We start from the raw sequence: 24,253 nt of genomic DNA, 5'->3' as shown, positions 1-24,253 counted from the left end.
GTCACAGCGTGCAGCTCAGCACGTCCTGACGTGCTGACTGACAGGTGGCAACGGCCTGTGGAAAGTTCGGCATGATGCCTTTTAATATTTTATTGCGCGAAAACACACAATTTAGAAACATCCTGCTGAGCGTATAAACATTTGCCTTCAAGCTTGTGTCCAAAAATCTCCGTGGTAACGGCCCCAAAAGAGAGACCGATCACGGCATACGTATTCATACAAATCACGCCGAATCGGCGTGATGTTTGTGTCGCAATAAGTGGCTACTTTCCGTCTAAGCGGCTGATCGCACATGTGTCATGGCGGACTTTCCGTGCATCGAGATCGGCGTTTCCTGTAGGTTTTACGCAGGTTTACTGGCAGCTCCAGCCAAATGGATCATAAGTATTACATCTGAAGATAATAAAAAGCGGAACAGTTGATAGTTTGGGTGTTTTTATTTCATTTCAGAACGGGTTTTAGTTGAACTATCTCCCGAGATCGGTGCTCGCACGTTCTCACAGGCGCTCCGTACGAACTTCGCAAATTCCGTATTTTCCCCCACTCTGTCCTTCATAGAAATCTAAAGATCGTAAAATATAATTGTTCAGCTATTTTCTGACCGAGTATTGTCAACTGTTTGCGTCTTATATCAATGTGGAGACCGTAGAAAACAGCCGTTCTGGGTGCCCCATATGGCACCCTGGGACGGCCGTCAAAGCGTGTTCCTGTGCACATTTTGACGCCGTCGACTGTGTGCTGTGTGGCACGCTTACATAGCTCGCTTTTGTCTATGACCAGATAGACATATGAAATTGAAGGTAGTGTAAAACAACTTCAATGTGCTTTGATAAAATATCATCAGAGTGGCCAAGACCAGCATGTATGATGTACAGTACTGTTTGTTGATAAGCAGCTCACCTGTGAAACATCAGGTGAAGACTGTTGCTTCCACTCCTCCCCAGAGTCCACATCTACTGAGCTGTCAGTCAACCTCCTGGACTGTACAGGGCTGACGTGTGGAGGTACATCTCCACCTTCCTTAACATTCTCGCCTGGAACCACAGTTGAGTCCATCTTTGCAGCATCTGCGAACAGCCAGAAATTTGCATGAAGTCAAGCTTTTGATGCCCGGCTTTTTCTAATTCAGCGATGGCATGCATAGACTTTGATGTGGGAGGGGAAAAAGAACATCCTACAAATGTTACTGGTATGTATAATAGACCTGTACAGCCATGTCCACACATCTTACCACTGGGTTAAGCCACAGTTGCCTAGCTTCTATGTAAATGCAATCTAGATATTTTAGTTCCACCAAATTTACTGTTCTGTAAATGCGATAATACTTATGTCCTTTAAAGTACACAATTCTAGATTTCCACCAAAATTACAGTTTTGTCCTCTTCATCTTAGAAAGCACTGTTGACAACACTGTATTGCTCTGCAAGAAAACAGCTTACTCTATATCTTTACAAGTTAATGCAAACCCCAGATTATGATTTAATGCAGTGTATCAGTGAAGGCCCTGAGATAGCAGGCAGACAGACCTCTGGAGAGGGGCAGAGAATGACCCCTGTGCCGCCACCACGCAGCCACTGCATGAGAGGACAGCAGTGGAACAGAGACTGAGGAGAAAACCCAAGCAATCAGGCAAGACAACAGAAGGTGAGGGAACTACTACATGCAGCATTATCTGACCACAAAAACGTGTGGTTGAAATGCACTACAACTTCAAGTGTGAATCAAAAGACGACAAAACTATGAGTTAGTGCAGTTAGTGAGCCTTACGATTACCTAGAGTGTGCTACAAGGTGCTGCTTCCGAAGGGAGCTAGTGAGTGAAAAGCAAAGGAAGACACCCTTCATTTTTACACCCAGCATTGGTAGGAATCAAAACAGTTCAACAATAAAGGTTTTAATAATCCCATCATAGTCATGCAGTCTCTACTTCTACTTGTCATACAGAGACAAAATTGTCTTCACATCCTCTTAAATGGTGATGTCTTACTCAGATTCCTTAGTAACAACTTGGCTTTTAATTGCAAACAAAACACTTCACAATGAAAACAAAGTTTTCTCTGACGATACTGCCAAGGCCCTGGACCATGACGATACTTCAGTATGTGTCATAGAGTATTGAACTCTTCCCAACATTTTGTATTTGTATCTGTATAGCCGGCATATAACTGCCCTTCGGTGTAACACACCAACTCTGCAGGCATGCGATATTAGATATTTTAACATTAGACAATAAGATGCAACTGTTAATTTGTCAGAACCCTCTTGCATGTGTACCTGATGAACTACTCCTAGTTTTCTTGGATGGAGGAGCAGAGTCGGGGTCGGAGTATCTCTGCTGGGAGGCGGGGGTTGTCAGGAGCTGCTGGAAGGCGCCCTCTGGGTTGGAGTGGCAGCGCATGTGTGTGTTGCCACGGTGCTGGGGACAGATAAGATGGGACAACAACATTGAACAAAGTGAAATGGAGAGGGATTTCTCAACATCACATAAAACATCATTACTAACTGTTCAACAAGCCGCTGTATCATTATGTAAGGGAAAATGTTGATATGTTATATTACCAGTAACTGATGTAAAAGATGTGAAATTATGTTTTTAAAACAAACGAAATATCCTACAAAGAAAGTCATTACCTCACAAGGAAGCATGCACTAGAAAAAAATGACTGTCAAAAAAGTCAAAAGCTGACCTTGATATGTCAACAAGCTGAAAATACCTTATATATGAAAACCACAACACAGGAGGTTAATATAAAAAATCACAAGTGTAATTCTATAATAACCACACAGAAAAAAAGATGCTAAATCACCTTGGGTTCATCTTGGAAATCTGAACTCTCTGAACCTGTGGACCCCTTGTTGAGATAAGTTGTTATCCTCAGTGGTGGGCTGTAGGCATTGTTGGACTGAGGCACATCTGTAATGGTTTAACACAAGGGGTTAACACAGCAGTAAAGTAATTGATGACTCACAATAAGGTTGATGACTCAATTGCTTTGATTATCATTCAAGCACACTTAAATCACACTGCAGAAATGGCTTTCCTACATCAGGAAACCATACAATAATCAGCTATATGTACTTGCCAAATCATCCATTGAAATGAAAGAAGACATATCAAATTTTAATACTTCCCAAGGACAAAGTACAATCCCACACTGCAATATTTTCAATACTGTTCACCCTGACCTGGTAGTCTGTCCTGTCCATCCTCCTCTGCAGGATCTGCCACCGGTGGGAACATGGGCGCTTCAGGGACGCCGTGATGCCGACTGATCCCTGTCAGTTCATACAGCTTCTGTTCCAACGTTCTTACTCGGGTCGACGCACCAGCAAAATCCCTCTGCAGCTTTGTCGATGGATTTCTCGAATAGTCATCTTTGATTTTCTATAGAACAAATAGAAGTATCTACTTCAACTGAAGAGTATCAGAAGACAACATCAAATCCTTGCATTAACCCTCAAACCACCGTATGGGGTCAAAACTGACCCCAGGCGTATATAAACATGTGCCATTTTGACATTTCGAGTCGAAAACAAAATTCCTTCTATGAGTTTGTTTGTATATATGTCTTATAACTTCTCACAAGTTTTTACCGAGATTGGCTCATTGTTGATTAAGTTATCCTAGAAAGTTTACGCGTGGTCCAGTGGGGTCAAAACTGACCCCAGCAAAATCTGCACTCATATTCCCTATTGTTTGATACTTGTCATCTAGTAACATATATGATAAGGGTTATTATGATCATAGTTACAAAATTTATATTTTGTAGAAACGTGAAAAAAACAATTTTTTTTAATGAACGTAAAGATTAATGACGTTGCGACGTATTATGACGTCATTTATGTGATTTTATTGACGAAAACCAACAAATTGGGTATTTCCATACAACTCAAAGGTACACGATAAAACTTAAATAGAAATTCTGTATCATAAATCATGATATATCCAAAGACGTTATTTGTAGATGGCAACAGGAACAACGTCGATATGACGTCATAAAAATCATATTCATATCGGGTTACACCAGTGTAATCCGCCATCTTGGTTCCACCATCTTGAATTATTTTTAATGCATTTTTTCATCATACTGTATAACCAAATAACACAATAAAAATGGACCAAAATGTTTATATTAAGATTGTTTCTGTCTGAATAAACATGGTAATAATGAAATTTGAGGTTGAAATAGCCGGTTATAGCTAATCTAATTATATCGTCCGCCATCTTTGATTTTAGCCGATGACGTAATCAAATATGCATAAATCATGAATATTAAATCATAAAAGTAATAGTGAATAACATTGGTTGGTTTTGATATAAGAAAATAAGTGCAGCTTACAAAGAAAGCCCTAGAATTACATTGTAAAATCCAAAATTAGCGACTTTTTCCAAATATGGCTCTCAGAAACCGGTTGCCATAGCAACATGAAAACATTGATTAGTTATTTCATTAGATTCTAATTGTTGCCAACAAAATTTTAGAACAGGTGACCAAATTTGGTTGTTCTAGCGTAAGAAATTCAGATGCTATATGACATCAAGTGTTGGCGCAGGCCTCAAAAGAGCCCGCTTGTTTGAATAGAGTTAGTTGCAAAAGACGATGTTCCCTATTTTTGCATAAATTATGATAATATGCAGAAATTATTCACACCTAGTCATGTCAAACTGTCCCTTATAGATTACTTAAACTATACATATATACAAACCACAAAAATAGTCACCAATAAAGCTGTATTTGTAGAAAACATTGTGGGGTCAGTTTTGACCCCATACGGTAAGATTAGTCGTAAAAAAGCTACGGTGGTTTGAGGGTTAAAGCGCTTGATGATAATTGTGAGTGTCAGCAATACATGGTGAAACCAGGTCAGGTCTATTGGGCATTTCTCAGATTTGGTAATAGGATTTAAGCTTCAAATGTATAGACTGAATGATTTCTCCTTTTGATCTGATAATGTTAAAGCAGATTATCAAGCACAGAGTCCAGAGTAGTTCTCAGAAGAATTTCCCATATCTTGCTTAAAGCTTTTCCCCTTTGACAGCATGTAGCTGGGTAGGTATACAGCTGATCTAAGGGGGCTTTCTTACCTGAAATAACTTTGACATGATGTAGAGTCTCTGGCCTGATACGGCCTTGGATTTCATGGGGAAGGTATGGCCGGGGGGGGCATTTATGAGCTGTTCTGCATTTGCCCTTAATGGCTACAGAAGGTCACACACAGAAAAAAAGGAAAGGAGCTATAAGTATTTCTGTGTGACCTACAATAGATATTGTAACAGCTTGTATGTAGCAGAAGATGCCATGGTTGCCAAATGGTTCATGGAACTATTGTCAAGGGCGAGGTAAATGTATGTACATGTACATGCATAAAGAAAGTTAAAAACCTGGAAGCTCCACTATGGATGCCACAACATGGGCATGATCATAGTTAACACTTTCTACAAAGAACAAGTTTGTTAAGGTGTTAAGGACACACAGTAAGTTATAAACCAGTCATATTCTGTGAGGGAGCTTTGCAAAATTCCCATGTCATTCTTCTTACTTGTACTTTGTTTTTCAGTGTCTGATTCACATCAAAAGTGAAAATAATATGTTAATCAGTTGATGGTCCGATACATGTTGACAGTGGTTACTTCTAATGCTGTAATACCTCGTAATATTCCTGTTCTTGTTCCAGCATCTTGCGGAAGGTGTTAACTCGCTCCAGTTTGGCTGCCTCTTCTGACTCAGGCTGCGGAACAAAATAGGCACTTCTTTACAAACAGAAAATTCCTGCACCTTTTGACATCTCCAGGTCTTATTCCTACCTTCCTATTCAATTGACCACTGATCACATAACACAACTTGTTCCATATAAATCATGTATAGTGGAACAAGATACCTTTTATTTCCCATACTGCAGATAATACCATGTATAACAGTCAACAGTCTTGTTTTACCAGTTTCAAGAAAGCATTTCATGCTTATTCCCTATTGGTGAAGAGTTCACTATATCAGCAGACTTTGATCTTCTGACACACACCTTACATTTGTGTATAATTCAATATTTATGACGTGTATATCAACTCTGAACCAGGAGGTTTGAACAGAGTCCTTACCGTTGCAGCGACAGGTGCTGTGATCTTCTTCTGCTCGTGCGGAGGTGGGAGGGGGGTCTGGTTTGAGCCTGGTGGTCTGCCCAGTAACGTTAACGCCACATATGGACCAGCTGTGAACAGCAAAACAGGCATGAGTTTAGAAGAGTTAAAGTCAATGATTTAGCCTTTCTGCAAGATAACAACATATCCTTTCATACAGGATATAGTTGGTGTTTTTTTTTTTCAGTACAATCAGACCCCGACCTTTCTTGGGTTGTCACTAAATCCATTGATCTTCCTATAATCCATGGCTTAAAAATGTATTTTCTGATGTGCCTAACCAAACAGGGACTACATAAGTACCAGTGTCCTGTAATGTTAATTCTGCTGTAACAGTCTCTATAAAAGTCTCAATATACAGTAAGCAGCAGATTTCAAGAATTCCTCAACATGTATTTTACCAATATGATGATGTTATCATTATCAGGGCTCTCCCTACGCAATGGTGCAAGGGCGCTGCGCCTCTCCCAAAATTCCCAGCGCCTCTCCCAAAATTTTCAAATTTAGGGTCTTTTCTTTGTATTTTTGTAGATAAAAAATAGCGAAAAATTGGATCGGCGTCGATACTCCCGACTAGTAACTCCCGACCGCTACATAACAGTAAATACTTTGCCGAGAAATCGGAAAATAATTATCGAAACACAGTCACCACAAGTTTGGCTTTGTATTGTACTTACGGGCGTGGGGACGCCACCTACTGTTGGGTAATCACACTCCTTTGTTTCTTGTCATTGTTATGCTTGCAAGCAATGGATATCGGTGCCTTTGACATGCATTGATCTCCTTAAAAACCTGTTTTTTCAAGACTCAATCAGAGAAAGCCAGCAAAAATACGTGAGGGAAAACACGATTTTCGGCCGAGCATTTCAACCCCTACGTTGTGATTTGCCCCGATTTGCCGTCATTTGTGGTCGTATTCGGCGGAGAATCTATTCCTTTCATTGTTTTCCCGTCAAAATTCTGCTTTGGTAGCGTAGACAAGTCATATTTCACGCCGGGGTTGACTTCAAATTACCCTCGCTAGCGGCAATCCGGCGGCCATCTTGTTTACTCATTGATATGCATGAATCTAAGCGCTGATTGGTCCGCATCATGAAAACATGTGCTCTGATTGGTTCATGCAAGATATCACGTGATCACATGGCGGGAAATCCCCTAACACAGTTTCGGCATGGATCGCATTTTGTGACGATAACTGGAGCAGTTTTGGGGTGATTGTAACATTATTGATTTTGAAAAATTAACCAAGCATTTTCTGATGGCAACATTCGGTTAATTTTCCTGGTATACCCTTCCAAACCAGGCGGACTTGGACGAAGTTAGGCGGGGCATTTTACTAAATAAATAGCAAAACCTATTAAGTTTTTTTAAATGGTTTTTATTGAATGTGCTCTAACGTTATACTAATGAATAATGTTCTACTGGCATAAATTTCTAATTCTTATTTCAAATTCATTACATAATTGTATGAATAGTCATAACTTTTTTTAAAATTTTTTTTTTAAATAATTTTTTTAAATAACCTAATTTTGATAATAATTTAAACAATTTGGGCTTGATCTTCTGATCCTATCTTTAGTTTGTAACCTTCACAGCCTAAGTTGCAGGAGAAAGCTTCCAATTGCAATTCATAAAGGCAAAATGCAACAGATTTTCTGTCTCTTATTTCTGTAAGATTTACAGCTCAAGTTCTAGGAGAAGGCCTCAAATTGCAATTAAGATGGCCAAAATGCAATAGCTTCTAATTTGGAAAGGGGGGAATCCCCCCCTCTCCAAACCTCTCCCCCCCTCCTTGTCGCGCTGCGCGCGACTTTAGGACGCTTCGCGCCCTCTGTTAAAAATGGGAGCACCACTCCCCTAAAAATTTCTGGGGAGAGCCCTGATTATAATCCCTTACATGAGACTAATGGTGCACAAAGACTAGGGTTGAAGGTCAACATTTAGAGAATTTTGGAGAAGACACTTACATTTGATGAGTTTCACAACTTCTATGTGGTTGGACTGTGTAACCAGAGTTCCATTCACCTAAAAGGGACACATTTGAATATTCATAGGATGTCAGTAAATCAATAAGCACTAAGGCATTACAGGGCTTTCCCAAAATGTTCTGTTTGCCAGGTAGTGATCTGAATTATATGTTAACATGTTATAACCTATCAAATGTTTTGGTAAATCTTTGAATAGTTATTACCTTAACCTCAAAGTACATGCATACCTTTCCAACTTAGCAAAGTGAGAATATATAAGCCAGCAACATGATGGTAAAGGTTTGTAAACTAAGATGGCTAATGGTGGAGAAGATTATCATAAATATTTCATTAAGCCTTCTATAAGTAATTAAAATGTCAGCTTTGTTGGTGTCCTTGCAGAAACATTTATCTAGGACAACGCTGCATGGAACAAGGTGACCTGACAACCAGCCACACCTACCTATTGTAAATTGTCAGATGCAAAAGTGAGCAAACATTTCTGGGTTCTTTCACAACAGCTGTAACATACCATCTGTGGATTATGATGCTCCCTGTGAGGGTTATATCAGGTGCAACAGCAATAAGAACAAACTCACCTTGATGATTCTGTCTCCCTGCTGTACCCCTGCCCTCTGTGCTGCTCCCTCTGAAATGAAAAAAAGAGAAAGAATTTGTCCCAAATTCTGCTCCCCTCTTCCCCTGCAGCTATGAATGTACGTCCTTGTTTTAAACCCAGTATCTTAAACCTGCATGACGTCAAAGAAAGCTGTGTATCATCCCCGTGTCCGGGGAGACACTGGGACAGCTTATTGCCAGGTCAGGTGACTATACCTGTCTCCCAAATCTGGTCACTCTGCTACTTAAAAACACAGGAATAGTGTAGAACAAACAAAGACCCACAGGTACAGCCCTCCACATACACAATGCTCTATTTATCAGTAGACCTGAGTGGAGACCTTGTTGTGAGATAAGAAGCACCAGGTCCCATCTTTCTCTTGACAGTGCCACCTGTTGTGGCTAAGGTGCCATGGTGTTGATACTGATGTTATATGCCACTGAGCAGCAAAGGAAAGTGCTACGCAAACTACAGGGGACAGATCATCTGGAACTCGACACCAAAGCAAACACAAGGTCCCGAAAACTTAGTTGGTTCACTGGGAAAAATTTTCATTTGTACACAAGCTGAGGCCATTGGTGTTGACATTAGTATGACCCAGGCATTTTGACTGTGGAGTCCTTACGGTGTCTGTAATTTCAAGAATTTTCCTACATCTGGATTTGTTTGTATTATCACTTGGTTTGGCTTTTCACTCTGCCTTCATTGTTTACCTTTAGTTGAACGACATGGTATTGCTGGCGACTTAATGGATAATATAATATGGACATTTCCCCTGAAATTGAAATACATGTAAACGTTTGTTTTTATTATGAAAATTGCATATCAAGTTAAACATACTCCTGGCAGTATCTATGACAACAAAACAATGACAGGAATAAAATCAACCTTGAATTTAGGTGCTTTTGAATCTCAATCATGATGAACATGAAATGTTATAGCATGTCTTTTTTAATATCTTCCACAGTGCAGCATTTCTCCGTCTGTACTGAGAACATTGTCATTTATCACTACGTATAAAGGACCTTCCTACAAAAATATCTCTTTCGACATAATTGACCTACTAACAAACAAATAAATCAGCATCTAATTCATCCTGGAGCCCTCACTTAGCTTGACTCTTATTATTCATTTCTCCTCTTCTGATTGAGAAAAATATCTGGACAATTTGAGACCGAAACAAGCAACCGATTTATAGATTTTGCAAAGTTGCTGTAAAACAATTGACATGATAATAGCCCCGTGGATCAGTTATACCAACTAACATTGTAAACATTGTCTGCCTAACTGAATGGTAGCAGGCTGAGACAGGTGATCACGAAACATGTCTGTATGCCAGGTATGCCAAAAATGTTTACATAGTGGTAAAGGTAACAAAACTACATGTACGTCAAACCTTTACAGATTATTGAAAACAAATATTGTCAACCTCGTCCTTACATGGCAAATAGACTGTTAGTAATATCATAAACAACAGCTGTCCATCATTGTTGCTACATCAATGTCATATCTAAATGTTCCCACGAAACAGCTACATGTAACTACACAACCCCATGGGACCCATACCAGGTGTTTGATATATAGATGTGTAACTAGTGATAAATATGAAAAGTCGTACCTTCTTTCACTGATTGTACAAAGACTGGGTTGTCTCCACTGACAGTGAGCCCATACCCCTTCTCATCCCGTTGGATAATGACACATCTCTGGATCAGTGGTACACCTGAGGGAAGAGACAGTCATTACCTCCACACATGTAAGACGCACACAGACAAAAATGGAAATATTAATGATGACAGGGTGTAATCAAGTGCAAGCCTAGTCTGTGTCATGTTGGGTTATGAAGCATGTTACTGCCGGTAATGACCAGACAACAATTTAAAGCTTCAGTACACAGGCTTTCAGATCATGCCATGAAGGATCTAAAATGCAAGCCATCTTTGTTGACTTGTTGGGATCTCACATGCTGCCATGTTGACAACATTTAGGACACTTCAGTAGGACAGTACTTTGTCTCGTAAAACAGAATCCTGTAATGTACAATGTGTACTTGCTTGTTGCTTTTTAGATGCAACATTGTCACTCAGAGAGTATCATCTTAAAATGCCCTGCAGAGGGAGCTTGATTGCCAGGTTGTATCAAAGTTGAAGAGTTCACATGTACTGCTGCCTGGTCTGAGAAGGGCCATGTTTGCTGAGCAGGCCGCTATTTTTGAATGCCAAAACAAAGCAGGTTTATATGGACTGCTTCCAAGAAAACAGACATGACAACTGGTCCTTCTCAAACGGACAGAGCTAAAATGAGAGCAGCTTTTGATCTTTTACCCCAAAATATCTGAGGAGTTTATTCCTGACAGGCTGACACAGTTCCTGGATCTAGGAGTGACGTCCTGTTCAATAGTGCAACTCCATAGAGGACAACGTTCACATTGCAAACACAGCAGAAAGGCAGGGAGGGACCAACTAATGGAAGGCTGGCACTATATGAATCATAGCGTAAACTCAATCACATCTATGATGATCTAGTCTAAATCAGTCGGTTTAGTTGTTGAAAGTAATTCAGTTATGAAAATTACTTTCGACACAATGTCATAAATTTTGTGAAATCTAATCAATACAATTTACCATGTGTGTTTGTGTCTCCATGAGGAATAATGTCAGCAATTACATTTATATCAATATGCCAAAATGTAGTTCTCACTTTCGTTCTTTGTTTGACCAGCTCTAGTCTCCCTCTAGAAATGGCCACTAATTGGAGCATGTGACTTTATGTACAAGTGACCCCAATGAGTGATTAAAGACACCTGGGGATCCATGTTTATGATCGGTCTTGGCGCATAAGCCATGATGTTAATGACCTCCTGAAAGTACAGTACATTCAAACAAGCTGGGCTTTCTCACCTCATATTCTGGATGTTTGGAATTACTTTATGTGATCATGGATCCAAAACATACCAGAACCTGCTCATGGCAGCAATAGCTAATAATGGAATGATTTCAGCAGTGAGACATGCTCATGTTGGGAAAAATCTACCAAAAAGATATCAACAATCTTATTTATGATTTCATTCAAAGGATTTGGAGTTCATGCAGAGTTTTATTACTGGCAATCACTTCTTGATTTCTAGTTATTGAGTTGAACAATGTCAAATAATGAAATCTCATATTTTCAAATTACTCACTGCAGGTCATATTATCCAACACATTCATTTCAGGGGAAAATGTTTTGAATCATAGGTTTTATTGCGACACACTACATATATAGCAGTCAGGAAGGATTGGTGAAATTTATGTCTAAACTCCACTTTGCCTAGATATGGAAGATAGACTTGATCACTTGGAAAATCATTTCTGATTTGAATGATGAAAATACTGAGAATGTCCTCTCACTGACCTGTTGGGTCTACCTCATTGAGACAGATGGTTATGTCTATATAAGAGGGACAAACATCATGCATATTAGATGTTGGAAACTAAAATCATAAGTGCATGAGTTTTCTTTCTTCCATAGATAAACACAAGTAAAGGACAATGTCCAATCATACATTGCCAACATATATTTCTATTCTAATATTCTGTAATTCCATTTACTTTCATGGCGGTTTTACTTGCGGAGAGAAAAGGAGGTTTTCGCAATACTCTGTGGTTGGTGACCACAAGTTCAAGACCAATAATGGTTATGGACAGAGTACAACCAGTGACTAAGCAACCTTACACTTGAACAGAAAAAGGACACATACATAAGTGTACCACATTACATGCTTGAGTGAGCAACCCCACAACATCACTCAAATAATCTTCTTGTTTGCAACCAGGTAGAAGTCATAAAGTACATTATAGTCTAGTATTCATCACCAAAAGGACAATCTAGATTAGATACCTTGATGACATATAAAATCAAAACTTGCTCCGATGTCACTTTAGTTTCATTTAACCTTAGAATAAAGGTCACACTGTTTGTGTAATGTCCTTCAAAACTAGTCTCCATGAATTAAAAACATTGGACCTATAATGACAGTAAAATAAAAGACAAATAGAACAAAATACTATTATTAACAGTTGCAACCTTGCAGTTCTGACCTTCACCAATACAAACTGGCTGAAACATGAAACCCTCCTTTGGTTTTGCCCAGTTTTGTGTCCAGTGTGTTTTGTTCAAGTATGACAAAGAACATCTGGTTAGTGTTTACCAAATGTTAAGGCCATTTCCTCTGTACTGAAACATTTGAGCCATGGCACGTTCTGATAACACTGCACAGCACTTAGTTCATATCACTGATGCACTGCGAAATGTTACTATGCAGAAGGGCCTGCCTGTATGCTGCGTAACACATCAAACTTAGCAATCTAGCAATGTTTGTTACAAATTTTCATCAAAATGAGGTATCACCATACCCCAATTAGAAACGCAAAGCTTTCACGTTATTGTGTACCCTGGTGCTGACAGTCTGCTGAACGGAAATAGCCATAAATGTTCTACCAAGTGCAATGGCTAAGACCCGGTTACTCCAGTGGACTGTGTGTTACTGGCAGGAAAAGATAAGTCTGTAATTGTGACTTACCAGATGGGTCCACAGTTTCTATGGTAGAGTCCCGTTTGTTTTGGGCAGCCTTGTGGTCTGGAGAGCCACCGCTCTTCTTCTCACTGACTGGCTCCTTGCTGAGGCCGCCCAGCCTGCCAGGAGAGAACAGCTGATGTAACTTCAACAATTCCTAACACACAACAAACAATTTCTTGTAATCATACTGTAAAGTGTTGCAGTATTAATCATTTGGCTTACTTCCAGTGTCTTCACTAATGATTGTCTACCTCTGTTAGTATAAATCAACTCCTGAGCATTTCAATGTCAACACAGCATAATCAAATCATCCGATACCGTACTGTCCAACAATTCAAAATCTTCAGAGTAATATCAAGACTAAGGTAAATGCTAACACCCAGTTAAAGAGTTAGAGCTCTATCTAGAGTGATACACTACTGTACGAAAATGAGGGCAAGTATGTAAGTTGTTATACAATAACATGTATGACTGTAAGTGTAACTACAAGAATATTATCAGTATCAACCCTGTATCAGTTTAGCACAAAGTATTCAAAGGATAGTATGTAAATAATAGAAATGGCACAATGGTTAAGCTCTATAAGGAATAATCCAAGACAATAGAAATCTTATAAAATACTTCCTGCACTTTATAGCTATCTTAGATTCTTACTGCAAACCAGCAAAAAACAACTCAGAGGTAGCCATTCTGCTTCTCTGTTCAAGTTGACATCTCCTGGTCTGTTTGGCAGTGAATGCAACAGCAGAGAGATAAGTGAGCGAAATTTAACAACACAAACCTTTGCACCAATAGAGCGAGCGCACACACAGGGCACTAGGCAGCAGCACAAGATAAGCACTTTGCAGACAGACATGGACTGAGCATGTGTCAGTCCCAGTTCAAGGACCTACAGTGCCCTCACAGCCATGCAACAAACAGCAGTAAATATCAATAATGATTCTTTCAGACTTTAACCCCTGGCATCCCACATTCAACTTCAAAACAAATAGGCTGCAAATATGCTGCAAAATCATTTAAACCCACACAGCGTTTTCTTCATACCAATTTCTTTGTACAAAATATTGGACGTTGTACTCTGTATTAAACTGAAAGCCCTTAATCATGTCACAATGTTTGGTGTCAAGTGCCTTACTATGGGTGGCTTCTTAGAAGCAAGGCCAATACATCATGGGGCTCTCCATCATTCAAAACTATACATAGCCAATACATACATCTATGCATATAAAGGCAAATGAAACTGTTTACTGGAATACAGGAGGCTCTTGCCATTCAGTATAACAAATATTGACATATTGCCTCAGGTGATATCACTCTACCCCAGCCAAGAAATCCATAACTGCTGGTTAAAAAGCCTTAGATTCTACATACATGTGTATGTCTCATGCAGTTCTACATCCTTAGACAAAGATACAGACAGGGTCTATATTATTCAGCAGTCTATAACTACAGCATGGGTGTGTTGATTACTATCTTGCCTTGAGACTTTCCTCATAATACTGATACTGACCTATAGGCAGAAAACATGGGAATATTCATTGTACCCGTAGAAACCTCTGCATGGGAAGGGTTGGGAGAGGGAGGGACCTAAGAGAACCCAACAATGCTGAAAAAAAGAGACATGAAAGAAGGAGCCAAACATTAGAGTTCCCAAATGGAAACAGAAAGGGGGTAAGCAAACATAATGATGGACAAGGGGAGAGAGATTGCACTGAATCAAAACAAGACTTGTGATATTTGAAGTGGAAGGGGAGGTGCTTTCGAGTAGGTAGGCTTTGATTAGAGGAATGCAAAACATCAAAGTCCTCCCATTCCAAGTAATGCCAATAACAGAGCAGGCTATCATACAAACATAAATCCAAGTGACACGGGTTTCTCCACGGTAAGTGTTTGAGAAGGGATGAGTTGACATATACTTAAGTAGACTTAGAACTGGAAACTGAAAGAGGGTGGAACTTGTGAGAATGAAATATAAGAGGTGAATCAACAGTTTTATATCTACATTGTCCCATAAATCACCCTTCAATGGATCATTCATCATAAAAATGTTTCTAAAACATGCAACACTGGTCCCATTGATTTCCAATTTGTGGTAGGGCAAATGCTTTTGAAAAGTAACTATCATTATCATCAACATTGATGAACACATAAGGGGCCCGGGGCAAGATCATCTTCATTGGTACAAGAATTCATGATAACCTGTTGAAAATGAAATTCATGATAATCATGATACAAAAAGGTAGGTCTACATTTATATTACGGGCATGCTTACAACACGTCTAACAACTTTTAAAATCTATTTATCCATCTAATCCGTGTTTTTATGACTCATATGAGTCATGGCATGTATATCTAACCACCAGCCCCCGTCCCTCCACCTCGGCAGGTCCTCCACCACACCAGGTGATGTTACCTGTTGCTGAGGGCCTCCACACCAATGATGGTGTTCCTGATAGACATCAGTCTGCAATCCCACACAGCCAGAGACGTCTGTTTCCTTCTGGACCACTCCTTCCCTCCTTTGTCTTTACGAACGACGACCTTACCGAGCAAAACAGCCCTTGCTGAGATGGGTATCGTACTTCACAACCAATCAGTAACCTTCTATTGACGACCTGATGGTGATGTTACAGCAATTTCATCTGGAAAACCTGCAAATTTCAAAACATTAATGTTCTAGTTCTACTTAACGATTTTGTAAGGTGAAGCCCTTCACCACCAGAAGCCTATGAGTTCTGATATACAGTACAGGAAAAGAAAGCTTGGCAGCAAAGACAGGTAAGCCTGGCGCACATGCAAAGGCTGGTACTAGTACTAGTAAATACATTACTCTCACCTGCTACAGTAGTATGACTGTAATTATAAAGGAGGATATTAGGGGGATAGTAATGACTAGAGGTAAACTATGTTACATGTCCATGCAGCTTGTTACAAAAAAAGAAAGAGAAACAGATATCCATGTCCAACTTAATTTAAAGATTCATATACTGAGCATATCACAGTAGGCACAATTGAAATCAAAAGGAATTCAAATCAAAAGGAGTTTACCCCATCACGGCAAACTCATAAACTAGACAAACAGGTTTATAAATATAATAACCAATCGCTCAATGCCCCTGAAAACCACAAGACTACCTTTGATATTTAAGAAATAAAATCTCTTGGCAAAATGCAAAACAAAAACCAAGGCCTTCTTACTCATATGAACATATAGTCTTACAAGATCCATTACGGAAATAAGTAAGCAGCAGAGAGACACAATCACTGTTCACAACATCCTACAAATCTAACTTGTATGTTGTATACCTGGGTTTCTTTATGTGCCAAGGGATCACAACACTGTCAGCCTCTGCTGGATGATATCTTTTCCCAAAATGTAGTATCAAGAACAAATGTAATGTCACATAATAACTGCTGGCTTTTAATCCAGGTCCAAGAAATCATCTGGCACACTGCTCTGGTAAGTAAGTGCATGTACATGTAGGTAGTGAGACTGCTGACATTGCTGAGGTGACCCGGCAGACCTTACAGGGTGTGGCATCCTCATAAACACCAGGGCAGGCTGCTGACACAGAAATGTCTAAGTCAACTACGTAACATAGGAGCAGCCTCCCAACCCTCCCCACACCATCCTGATAGTCGGATACACCCCAGGCTGGCATAGTAATGTCTAACGCAGCTATCACTATATGCATATACATGTATCTCCAACAATATCATTGGTGCAGAAGTCCTCAATAGTCTGTTTGATGTCACACTGCACTCATAGTTAGTACATGTGCATGTATATTGTACTTATCTGTGCCAACGTGGTACTTACATTTGTAAGTACTAAGTATTTTACTTAAAAGTAAGGACTGTTCTGGGAGCAGAAAAACAAAGTAGAGTTAAATCATACTTATTTTTCCCCAACATTGGAAGTCTAAATTTACATTTGATGAGTACTGTACCAGCAGAGATAGGCAAGTGCTTCACTCCCACTCAGTGCTTTACTCCTCCACACACTCTTCCCCAACAGGAGAGGTCTCTTTACTTTAGCCCTTACACAAATCCTCACCACCTTTCACCAAGGTCAAGTACTCCTTGGTAGTGGTAACCATGGCAACAAAGACGTCCTAAGAATAAACAGACCATTACATTTGCATACTTGCTAACCTTCCCTGGAACATATCGACTTTCAAGTTTGGTGTCAACAAGTTTACAGCAGAATTTGTTCCACTGGCATTTCCTCTCAAGAACATCAGAATCCAAACAATTGTGACGCATAACGCACTTGAAAGTGTTATTTCCATCTACAGTACATGTATTCCTTCAAACTATTCCTTTTCTGAACAAGAACTATAGAATGATCTTTGCTACCTTGTACCTAATGCCCCGTTAGCAGGAAGAGATTTCTGTGCCTAACACAGTAACAGATACTAGGTTTAACCAAGTTCAAAGTCCAACAGGAAATCATTGAAAAATTACACAGTAGAGTGTTTGGGGGACCCAAAACTTCTGATCTAAAGGCATGTACACTTAAATCAACTGGCTAGTATCATTATCAATCCACTGTTGGTAGCTTCAAGCATTTACAGAGTGGTTTTAGGAATAATCATGAATACTTGAGCAGCAAATGAGTGGGATATCTATAGTACTGTATGTTGATTATGTAACCTGTGCTTTCACAATCATGTCTAAAGCATCTAAACCACGGGATTACAAACCAACACATGGAACAGAATTATCCTACCTGAAATACAAGGCCACAATTGAAAATCTTTCCTTTCCTCTATGTATCCTTCCCTCCATCTATCGATCTAATCACCATGAGAAAATTAAGCCCAAAGTGACAAGGATCTGCAGTACAAAAGCCTTACGTCTTACAACCAAACTCTTACCTCATGTTTCCACAATAAAAGTACAACTCAAAGTCAAACAAAGAGCTACTTTCACTATTGGGAGTAACTTGACCTGAGAGTGAGGTAATCTGTTGACATGACTGATACAGTGAATTGGAGGTGAGAGCAAGGGATATTAAAGGATTGCATGTTTAAAATTGTCAGACAATATCACCTATAAGAGATACATAATTATAATTTTATTGGGTCTTCTGTTTTGAAAGTGTCCAAGCCCTTTTTTCAAAAGGTGAATCAGAAATGTTTGGGGGATGAGAGCAGGACGGATTTTGTACAATGTACTCAAAAGGAATACTGGCTTTGGTACACAGCAAAGTAGTCTCAGGATTTAGGCTTTGTTACAACACCTTTCAGTGGCTAAAGTACCCTGCACAACACTCTGTGCCCTGACAAAACAGAGCAGCTAGCCTGGACACAGCAAACAAAGAAGATACTGACACCACTTCTCACGTAACATTGTCTGGGAGTCTGATGCTCTTTTTCGAGCTGACTGACTAGGAGAGAGTTTGTCTAATATAGTACAGACTCAATCATATATTTGTCTTCTCCTGTTGTTACATTCACTCAAGCCATTATAGAAACCATTGCAAAAATTAAATCATCATCATCAAAAAGAAAATACTACATGTTTTGACATACATTATTCTCTTACTTTTTGACCTTAGTTTAAAAGACTGAAATTCAATGTTGTTATGAGCTGCACCTACCATCCAAGAACTTGAACTTCAGTGACTTCTCTCTTTATCAGGATCTCATTCTTGGGCAACCATCTCCTACATACCCTAGTCACAAACAATTCTGTTCTTCTGACACCCTTTCTATCTACACATACTTCCTGGCTTCCCGACTTTGACGGATAACAAAAACCATCTTGCAAAATTTGCTGATACCTGGCTTTCCTAGCAACCAATGTGTTCTGTCCTTATGTGATTTATAAATGATAATTATATTGGCCTGGCCTCATTTACAGACACAAATGCGAAAACAACCTGTCTGATCCAGTTATAGTAACTAAGGCCCTGTAGACTCTTGTCGAGATCTATGCGAATCTATTTGAATCAAATCTATCAAATAGCTATCAATTTGGTTGCGTTCACATTTAGCCAAATTGAGAGTTAACACCTACGGGACGCTGCTGGTCAATTTGATTCAATCTAACCCAATCCATCCCAAGAGGTGGATTAGATCAATTTGAATCAATCCCGATTTGGGCTGTTCACATCTAGGAGAAACAACCGTGCTCGGCTCGATTCCAATGGGCCCTTTAAGTGAATGGATTCGCATAGATTTTGCTGAGTGTGACCAGGACCCAACATGGCCTGATTCAGCTGGATTTGATGTAATGAAACCATGTGATCGCCCAATTAGCCCCTTGCTTCCTGCCTCTGACATTTTCTGTTTCTATGATTTTGTTGCAGTAATACGTCCTAGCCCCACTTTAATTATTCAACTTGAATGGTTTGGCCAAAAGGCTGTGAAACAATGCAACTTAGTTTTCAACATCAAAATGATTGTGTGCAATCAAGGGATACAAAATCGTCCTAAATAATCCACTGGACTTTTGAGATGAAAGAATGCTTAACAACAGGTACCAGACTCCCTAGGTTGCTGGAAATTGTAGCGAGCAAAACATTTTCATCAGCAACCAAGATTCTTGTTCAAACACTGTATATGTAAATATACATGTACATTTACGCAAAACTCTAATACGTTCATCATTAGTCCATTTTTAAAACCATAAAAATCATTATATCTCCAAACTTTTATTTGATAGTTAGAATGTTCAGTTTTGCTTTGACATCAACATTTCCAAATTCCAGATACTGTACAACTATTCTATGGTTTATTCCCAGCACCATATAGCAGCCATTCAGACATGGTCAAAACATGGTCATTCATGCAAACACCAGAGGCCAGATTCTGTTACTTAAACTCTCAAGGAAATGAACACTGTTGAGCTTTACTTTCACATGATGTATCTAGATCAAGAATATTGGTGTCCAAACCTGCCCCTGGAGGGTCTAGTCCTTACACTACCAAAGGATTGTCACGCACAGGCTAACCTCATGCAGCGTCCAGGAAAATTATAAACAGAGTTTGTATCTACTGAAAACAACTACGACATCTCTCTCCCAGGTGCACAAATATTCCAAAACACTGATTTATGATATTGCTGGATTCCTGGGGTTTCCCATGACTGCCACACTTCAACAATTTCCAGCTGAATGCCTCTATACCTGTCAGTTAAGTAGAATGAACAAACCACTGGAATCTACACGATCCATTAGAATAATAAACTTGAAACTGAATATGTCCATAGGTGTTGACTACTCAAATGTCATGTATAGCCCACTATGGAAAACACAGATTTATGCTAATAGCAAATTACTGTATACTTATACACACTTGGAATGAAAAAATACAGTAACAGCTTTAGGTATGTTTTCAAGTCATATGTTATTTCCTACATGAACCTTGGTGATACTTAACTTTTCCCAATTCCAGCCACACATGGATGCATTTACATACCATAACTGACAAGTCTTGGACCATGATACATTTATCAGGCTGTCCTATCTAGGTCAAGTATCACCCTGTGAAAGCACTGGGAGGAAATTAAAGAACCTTAGGAGACACAGGCCCACTTTGATCCACCTCTTACATTATGACAAGTGATATGAACCGTGATTAATGTTGTCTGAATAGCTAACATCAAACATCTGATCAAACATAATCATACAACAAAGGCTTAGACTTGCAACAGTCTTGTCTTTACCTATCAGAGATGACAGAGTGATGAGTCTGGACTTACAAAATCCACTGACTGCCAGTCAGCACTTACAAAGATAGTACTGGCCAGTTTGATTGTAACCACAGAAATCCAAGAACATGGCGCACTATACACTTAACAAAATGTGAAGTGTTAAAGTACTTCTAAAGGTACATCAATCTCTAGGGAGGAAAAGGAAGGGCATATTGGTACTGAATATACATGTACATGGACGACCTCTGTGGAATTTCTGGAGAGCATTTTCCTTTACTCTACATCATGTATTTTTGTATTCAGGTTTTACATGCCATATCCCCTGCCCTTTTGTAGCAAGAGCCATGCCACCAGCCATTAAAAACCCTTTGCAAATCAGTCACATCCCAGTCATCCAGTGCATACTTGAGTTGCAAAGCTAGTTAATCTACACAGCCAACACTGTGTCCCACCATCATTGGGATGTACAATTCTGGCGATAGAGACTACATGATATATAAATCATAATAACATCCAGTGGTACTCCCAATTCAAAGACACATGCATCAGTTTACTGATGTGATAGCTTGTTTTCATGTCATATATGATGACAATAACACACAGCATACATCAAAGTGTATGACTGGTGTGCATAGATCACTATCAATGGCTGAAATACCTTCTGGCATGCCATGACATTTTATAGGTCTCTGGCTCTGCAGCAGTTTTATTATTCGGTAGTCCTGGGTAATCTTTGGTAAATCAATGCAGTATGACTTTATGACTTCATCACATACATGTACGGTACCTGAAGAAGGACAGGTGACTTGGGATATAACTACACAGTACATTGAGGAAGGACAGACCAACATTATCACTTTTGAATTTTGATGGTTGAGACATGATTTTCGTCGTTTTACAATAACAATAACGTAAAGATGCTTTCATTTCTTTCAACCACCACTCTGTACCTGTGTTCAGTATAAAGTGAGTACAAATACATTCAATGTTCCAAATTGCATCCTCTGAATCTTGTCTAAGAAGATACTATTTCCTCACATCTATCAGGTCAACCAAAAGAGCTTAGATCGTATATTACAAATTCTCAACGATTTGCAGACTTAAAAGTCTGGTTGACACAGATGCTATCTACTATCAAGGTTCCTGGGTGGGGCTTTAGATATCATTGAAAAAATGTGATCTGAAGACAAGCAAAGAATAAATATACTGCTCTGAGCAGACAGCTTGATAAACTTGTAACGCTATATACTGTAAACTATGGATCTCCAGTCTAATCTTTCTTTCTTTCTTGCAAATATCTGGGAATCAGGCATATACTACAGTATTATGTATTATTACTTTTCAGGGAGTAGAAACAGGCATAACAGCATATAAATCCATTTAGTCGTCTGAAATACACGTAACTCTGTACTAATGGTACTTGTACATGCACAGTGCCATTAATATAACCATATTCAAGCAGAACTTCTGAAGTGAATCAAGTACTCTGCAAGAGGCATTAGAAGTACAGTTGTACAGGTATATCTCATGTACGATCAGATGAATGGTTGTTTATACCATTTTTGGAAAAGACCTAAAATCATGACAACCAAAAAGCGTAATCCTGACTTGAATTTTTAAATAATTTCTTTGCTTTTTCTTCCCCCGCCTGCACATATAATGTTAATGTTTAGGTCTGCAACATTATGTGTTTGTTTTTCATAAAGGTATTATTCTTTATTTTTAAATGTCTATAATAGATGGACTCAACTGTGCCAATTTGAAATAGGAGATCGAGTCTGCAGTAACTTATAAAAATGTTCTCTCAAAAGATATAAGAAGAAATATTTATATTAAGAGAAGACATCTTTTCTCTTTCATCATCATCATCAATGGTGCATGTCAGTGAGTAGCACTGAGGCTCACTTCACTAACAGCAGTAACTCTATTTCTCCAGCTAGTCCGATGGTAGGTTGACTGTATGCTATGGTGGTTACACAACGATGAGGCAGTCACTGAGCTTGCCTGAAAGTGCCCTCCTTTTACTTCAACTGTGCCAAAGTAAATAGGAACATTCTGGTAATTTAAATACCATGGCCCTGACAAAAGCTGGCCTCCTGTTTAAGTACTGATGTCAGATCCAACAACTCCATGCTTGTACACGAACCATAGTCCATGTAATATCGATGTGCAGGTATATACCACAGTTATAGCAAGTCCCAAGCATGGGTTATTATTTTGATGTCGCCTCCCTCCCCTATCATAACACCCCAGAATGAATAGCACTGTTGTGTAGTGCAAACCCAAGTCCTATCTGGGTTGACGGATCGGATGACAAATTGTCACTCAACCGGGCCAGTAAACTACAGCTTTTGCAGGAACATTTCGAATCTCAGATAAAAGTATGACCCCAAACCACAGTTATACGGACATCCTGACAACCTACACTACTGTGGAAATAGGAAAAGCGATAGAGGAACAGCTCGAGCGCGTTTATTTGATCGATGAAGGCGCCACTTCCGAGAAGCAAAGCAGTCAGCAGAGTACCCATAGCAGAATTTGTGTCTGGAAGAGAGTTAGCAAGTTGGAGTTACAGAGCTATCCTTCACCTAAAACGAACCCGTCCTACCTTTCCGTGATACCAACTGCAGCAAAAGAATCCATGGCGGGACGCTGGCCACTATTAACTGCAATTCATATCTGGTATTTGGGGTCAAAAATCGTCTTATGGCGTACTGCAGTACACAACTTTGCCCTGCCCTCCCTCGACGAGGCTCCTCCCTGCTTCAATCCTGATCGAATTCTCAAAGTTGTAGACAATCACACACAAGGGTCCAAACAGTATCACTCCCTCCAACTCTCCTCCTTTATCTAAACCATCGGAATACCCAAATTGACGAATATTTGGAATAGTTTCCTGGGCAAATATTTTCCTGTCTGTAGAAAGGGAGTTGCACGACCTAATCGCAGTCCACTTCACATCTGCATTCTTCCGCTAAAAAGTAGTCCCAAAAGTTGTGATTTTCCAGGTTGAAACTTCAATAACAGTTCCGGGGCCTTTTTTGAGACGTCAGATGTCAGTTTTGACTAATAACTGATATAACTTCGTGGGAAAATGCAGTCTTTCACGGTAGCTTGGCTCAATATGCCTTGATACAAAAGATGACTTATCAAGTTATTCGCCCCACCCTCTGTTTCAAAATGGCTGCCACGGGTGCAGACCGAAGTTGCTCGGGCAGTTTTGGCAAACAAAATTTTGTTATCTCTGTCTATGCTCCTGTCCACGACTATCATTGCAACATTAAATGGAACAATTGGAAGGAAGGATCGATG

At 39.5% G+C, this 24,253-nt stretch overlaps 1 protein-coding gene across 12 annotated transcripts in view; it reads right to left on the bottom strand.

Moving 5' to 3' along the window:
• The window catches only part of LOC136432876 (rho guanine nucleotide exchange factor 11-like), a 60,667-nt gene extending 36,618 nt beyond the window's left edge, over positions 1–24,049 (bottom strand). For 3 of the 12 annotated variants that reach the window (XM_066424464.1, XM_066424465.1, XM_066424468.1), the window contains exons 1-14: positions 23,550–24,047; positions 15,693–15,930; positions 13,283–13,395; positions 12,115–12,150; positions 10,340–10,444; positions 8,702–8,751; positions 8,103–8,160; positions 6,097–6,206; positions 5,649–5,729; positions 3,186–3,384; positions 2,807–2,913; positions 2,274–2,415; positions 1,527–1,604; positions 901–1,067 (exon numbers count right to left, since the gene is read on the bottom strand). In XM_066424464.1, the coding sequence (XP_066280561.1) occupies positions 901–1,067; positions 1,527–1,604; positions 2,274–2,415; positions 2,807–2,913; positions 3,186–3,384; positions 5,649–5,729; positions 6,097–6,206; positions 8,103–8,160; positions 8,702–8,751; positions 10,340–10,444; positions 12,115–12,150; positions 13,283–13,395; positions 15,693–15,739 (1,293 nt within the window). In that variant the 5' untranslated portion in view covers positions 15,740–15,930; positions 23,550–24,047. Of the gene's footprint in view, positions 1–900; positions 1,068–1,526; positions 1,605–2,273; positions 2,416–2,806; positions 2,914–3,185; positions 3,385–5,648; positions 5,730–6,096; positions 6,207–8,102; positions 8,161–8,701; positions 8,752–10,339; positions 10,445–12,114; positions 12,151–13,282; positions 13,396–13,933; positions 14,756–14,789; positions 14,886–15,692; positions 15,931–23,549 lie in introns of those variants that run through there. The other 9 variants (XM_066424460.1, XM_066424457.1, XM_066424466.1 and 6 more) reach the window with 9 other exon arrangements.
• Positions 24,050–24,253: the final 204 nt, after the last annotated feature.

The sequence above is a fragment of the Branchiostoma lanceolatum genome, chromosome 4 (genome assembly GCF_035083965.1).
Source record: "Branchiostoma lanceolatum isolate klBraLanc5 chromosome 4, klBraLanc5.hap2, whole genome shotgun sequence".
NCBI classification, from domain to species: domain Eukaryota; kingdom Metazoa; phylum Chordata; class Leptocardii; order Amphioxiformes; family Branchiostomatidae; genus Branchiostoma; species Branchiostoma lanceolatum.
The sequence above is the reverse complement of the archived record's forward strand: the minus strand, read 5'-3'. Positions and strand labels throughout refer to the sequence as shown.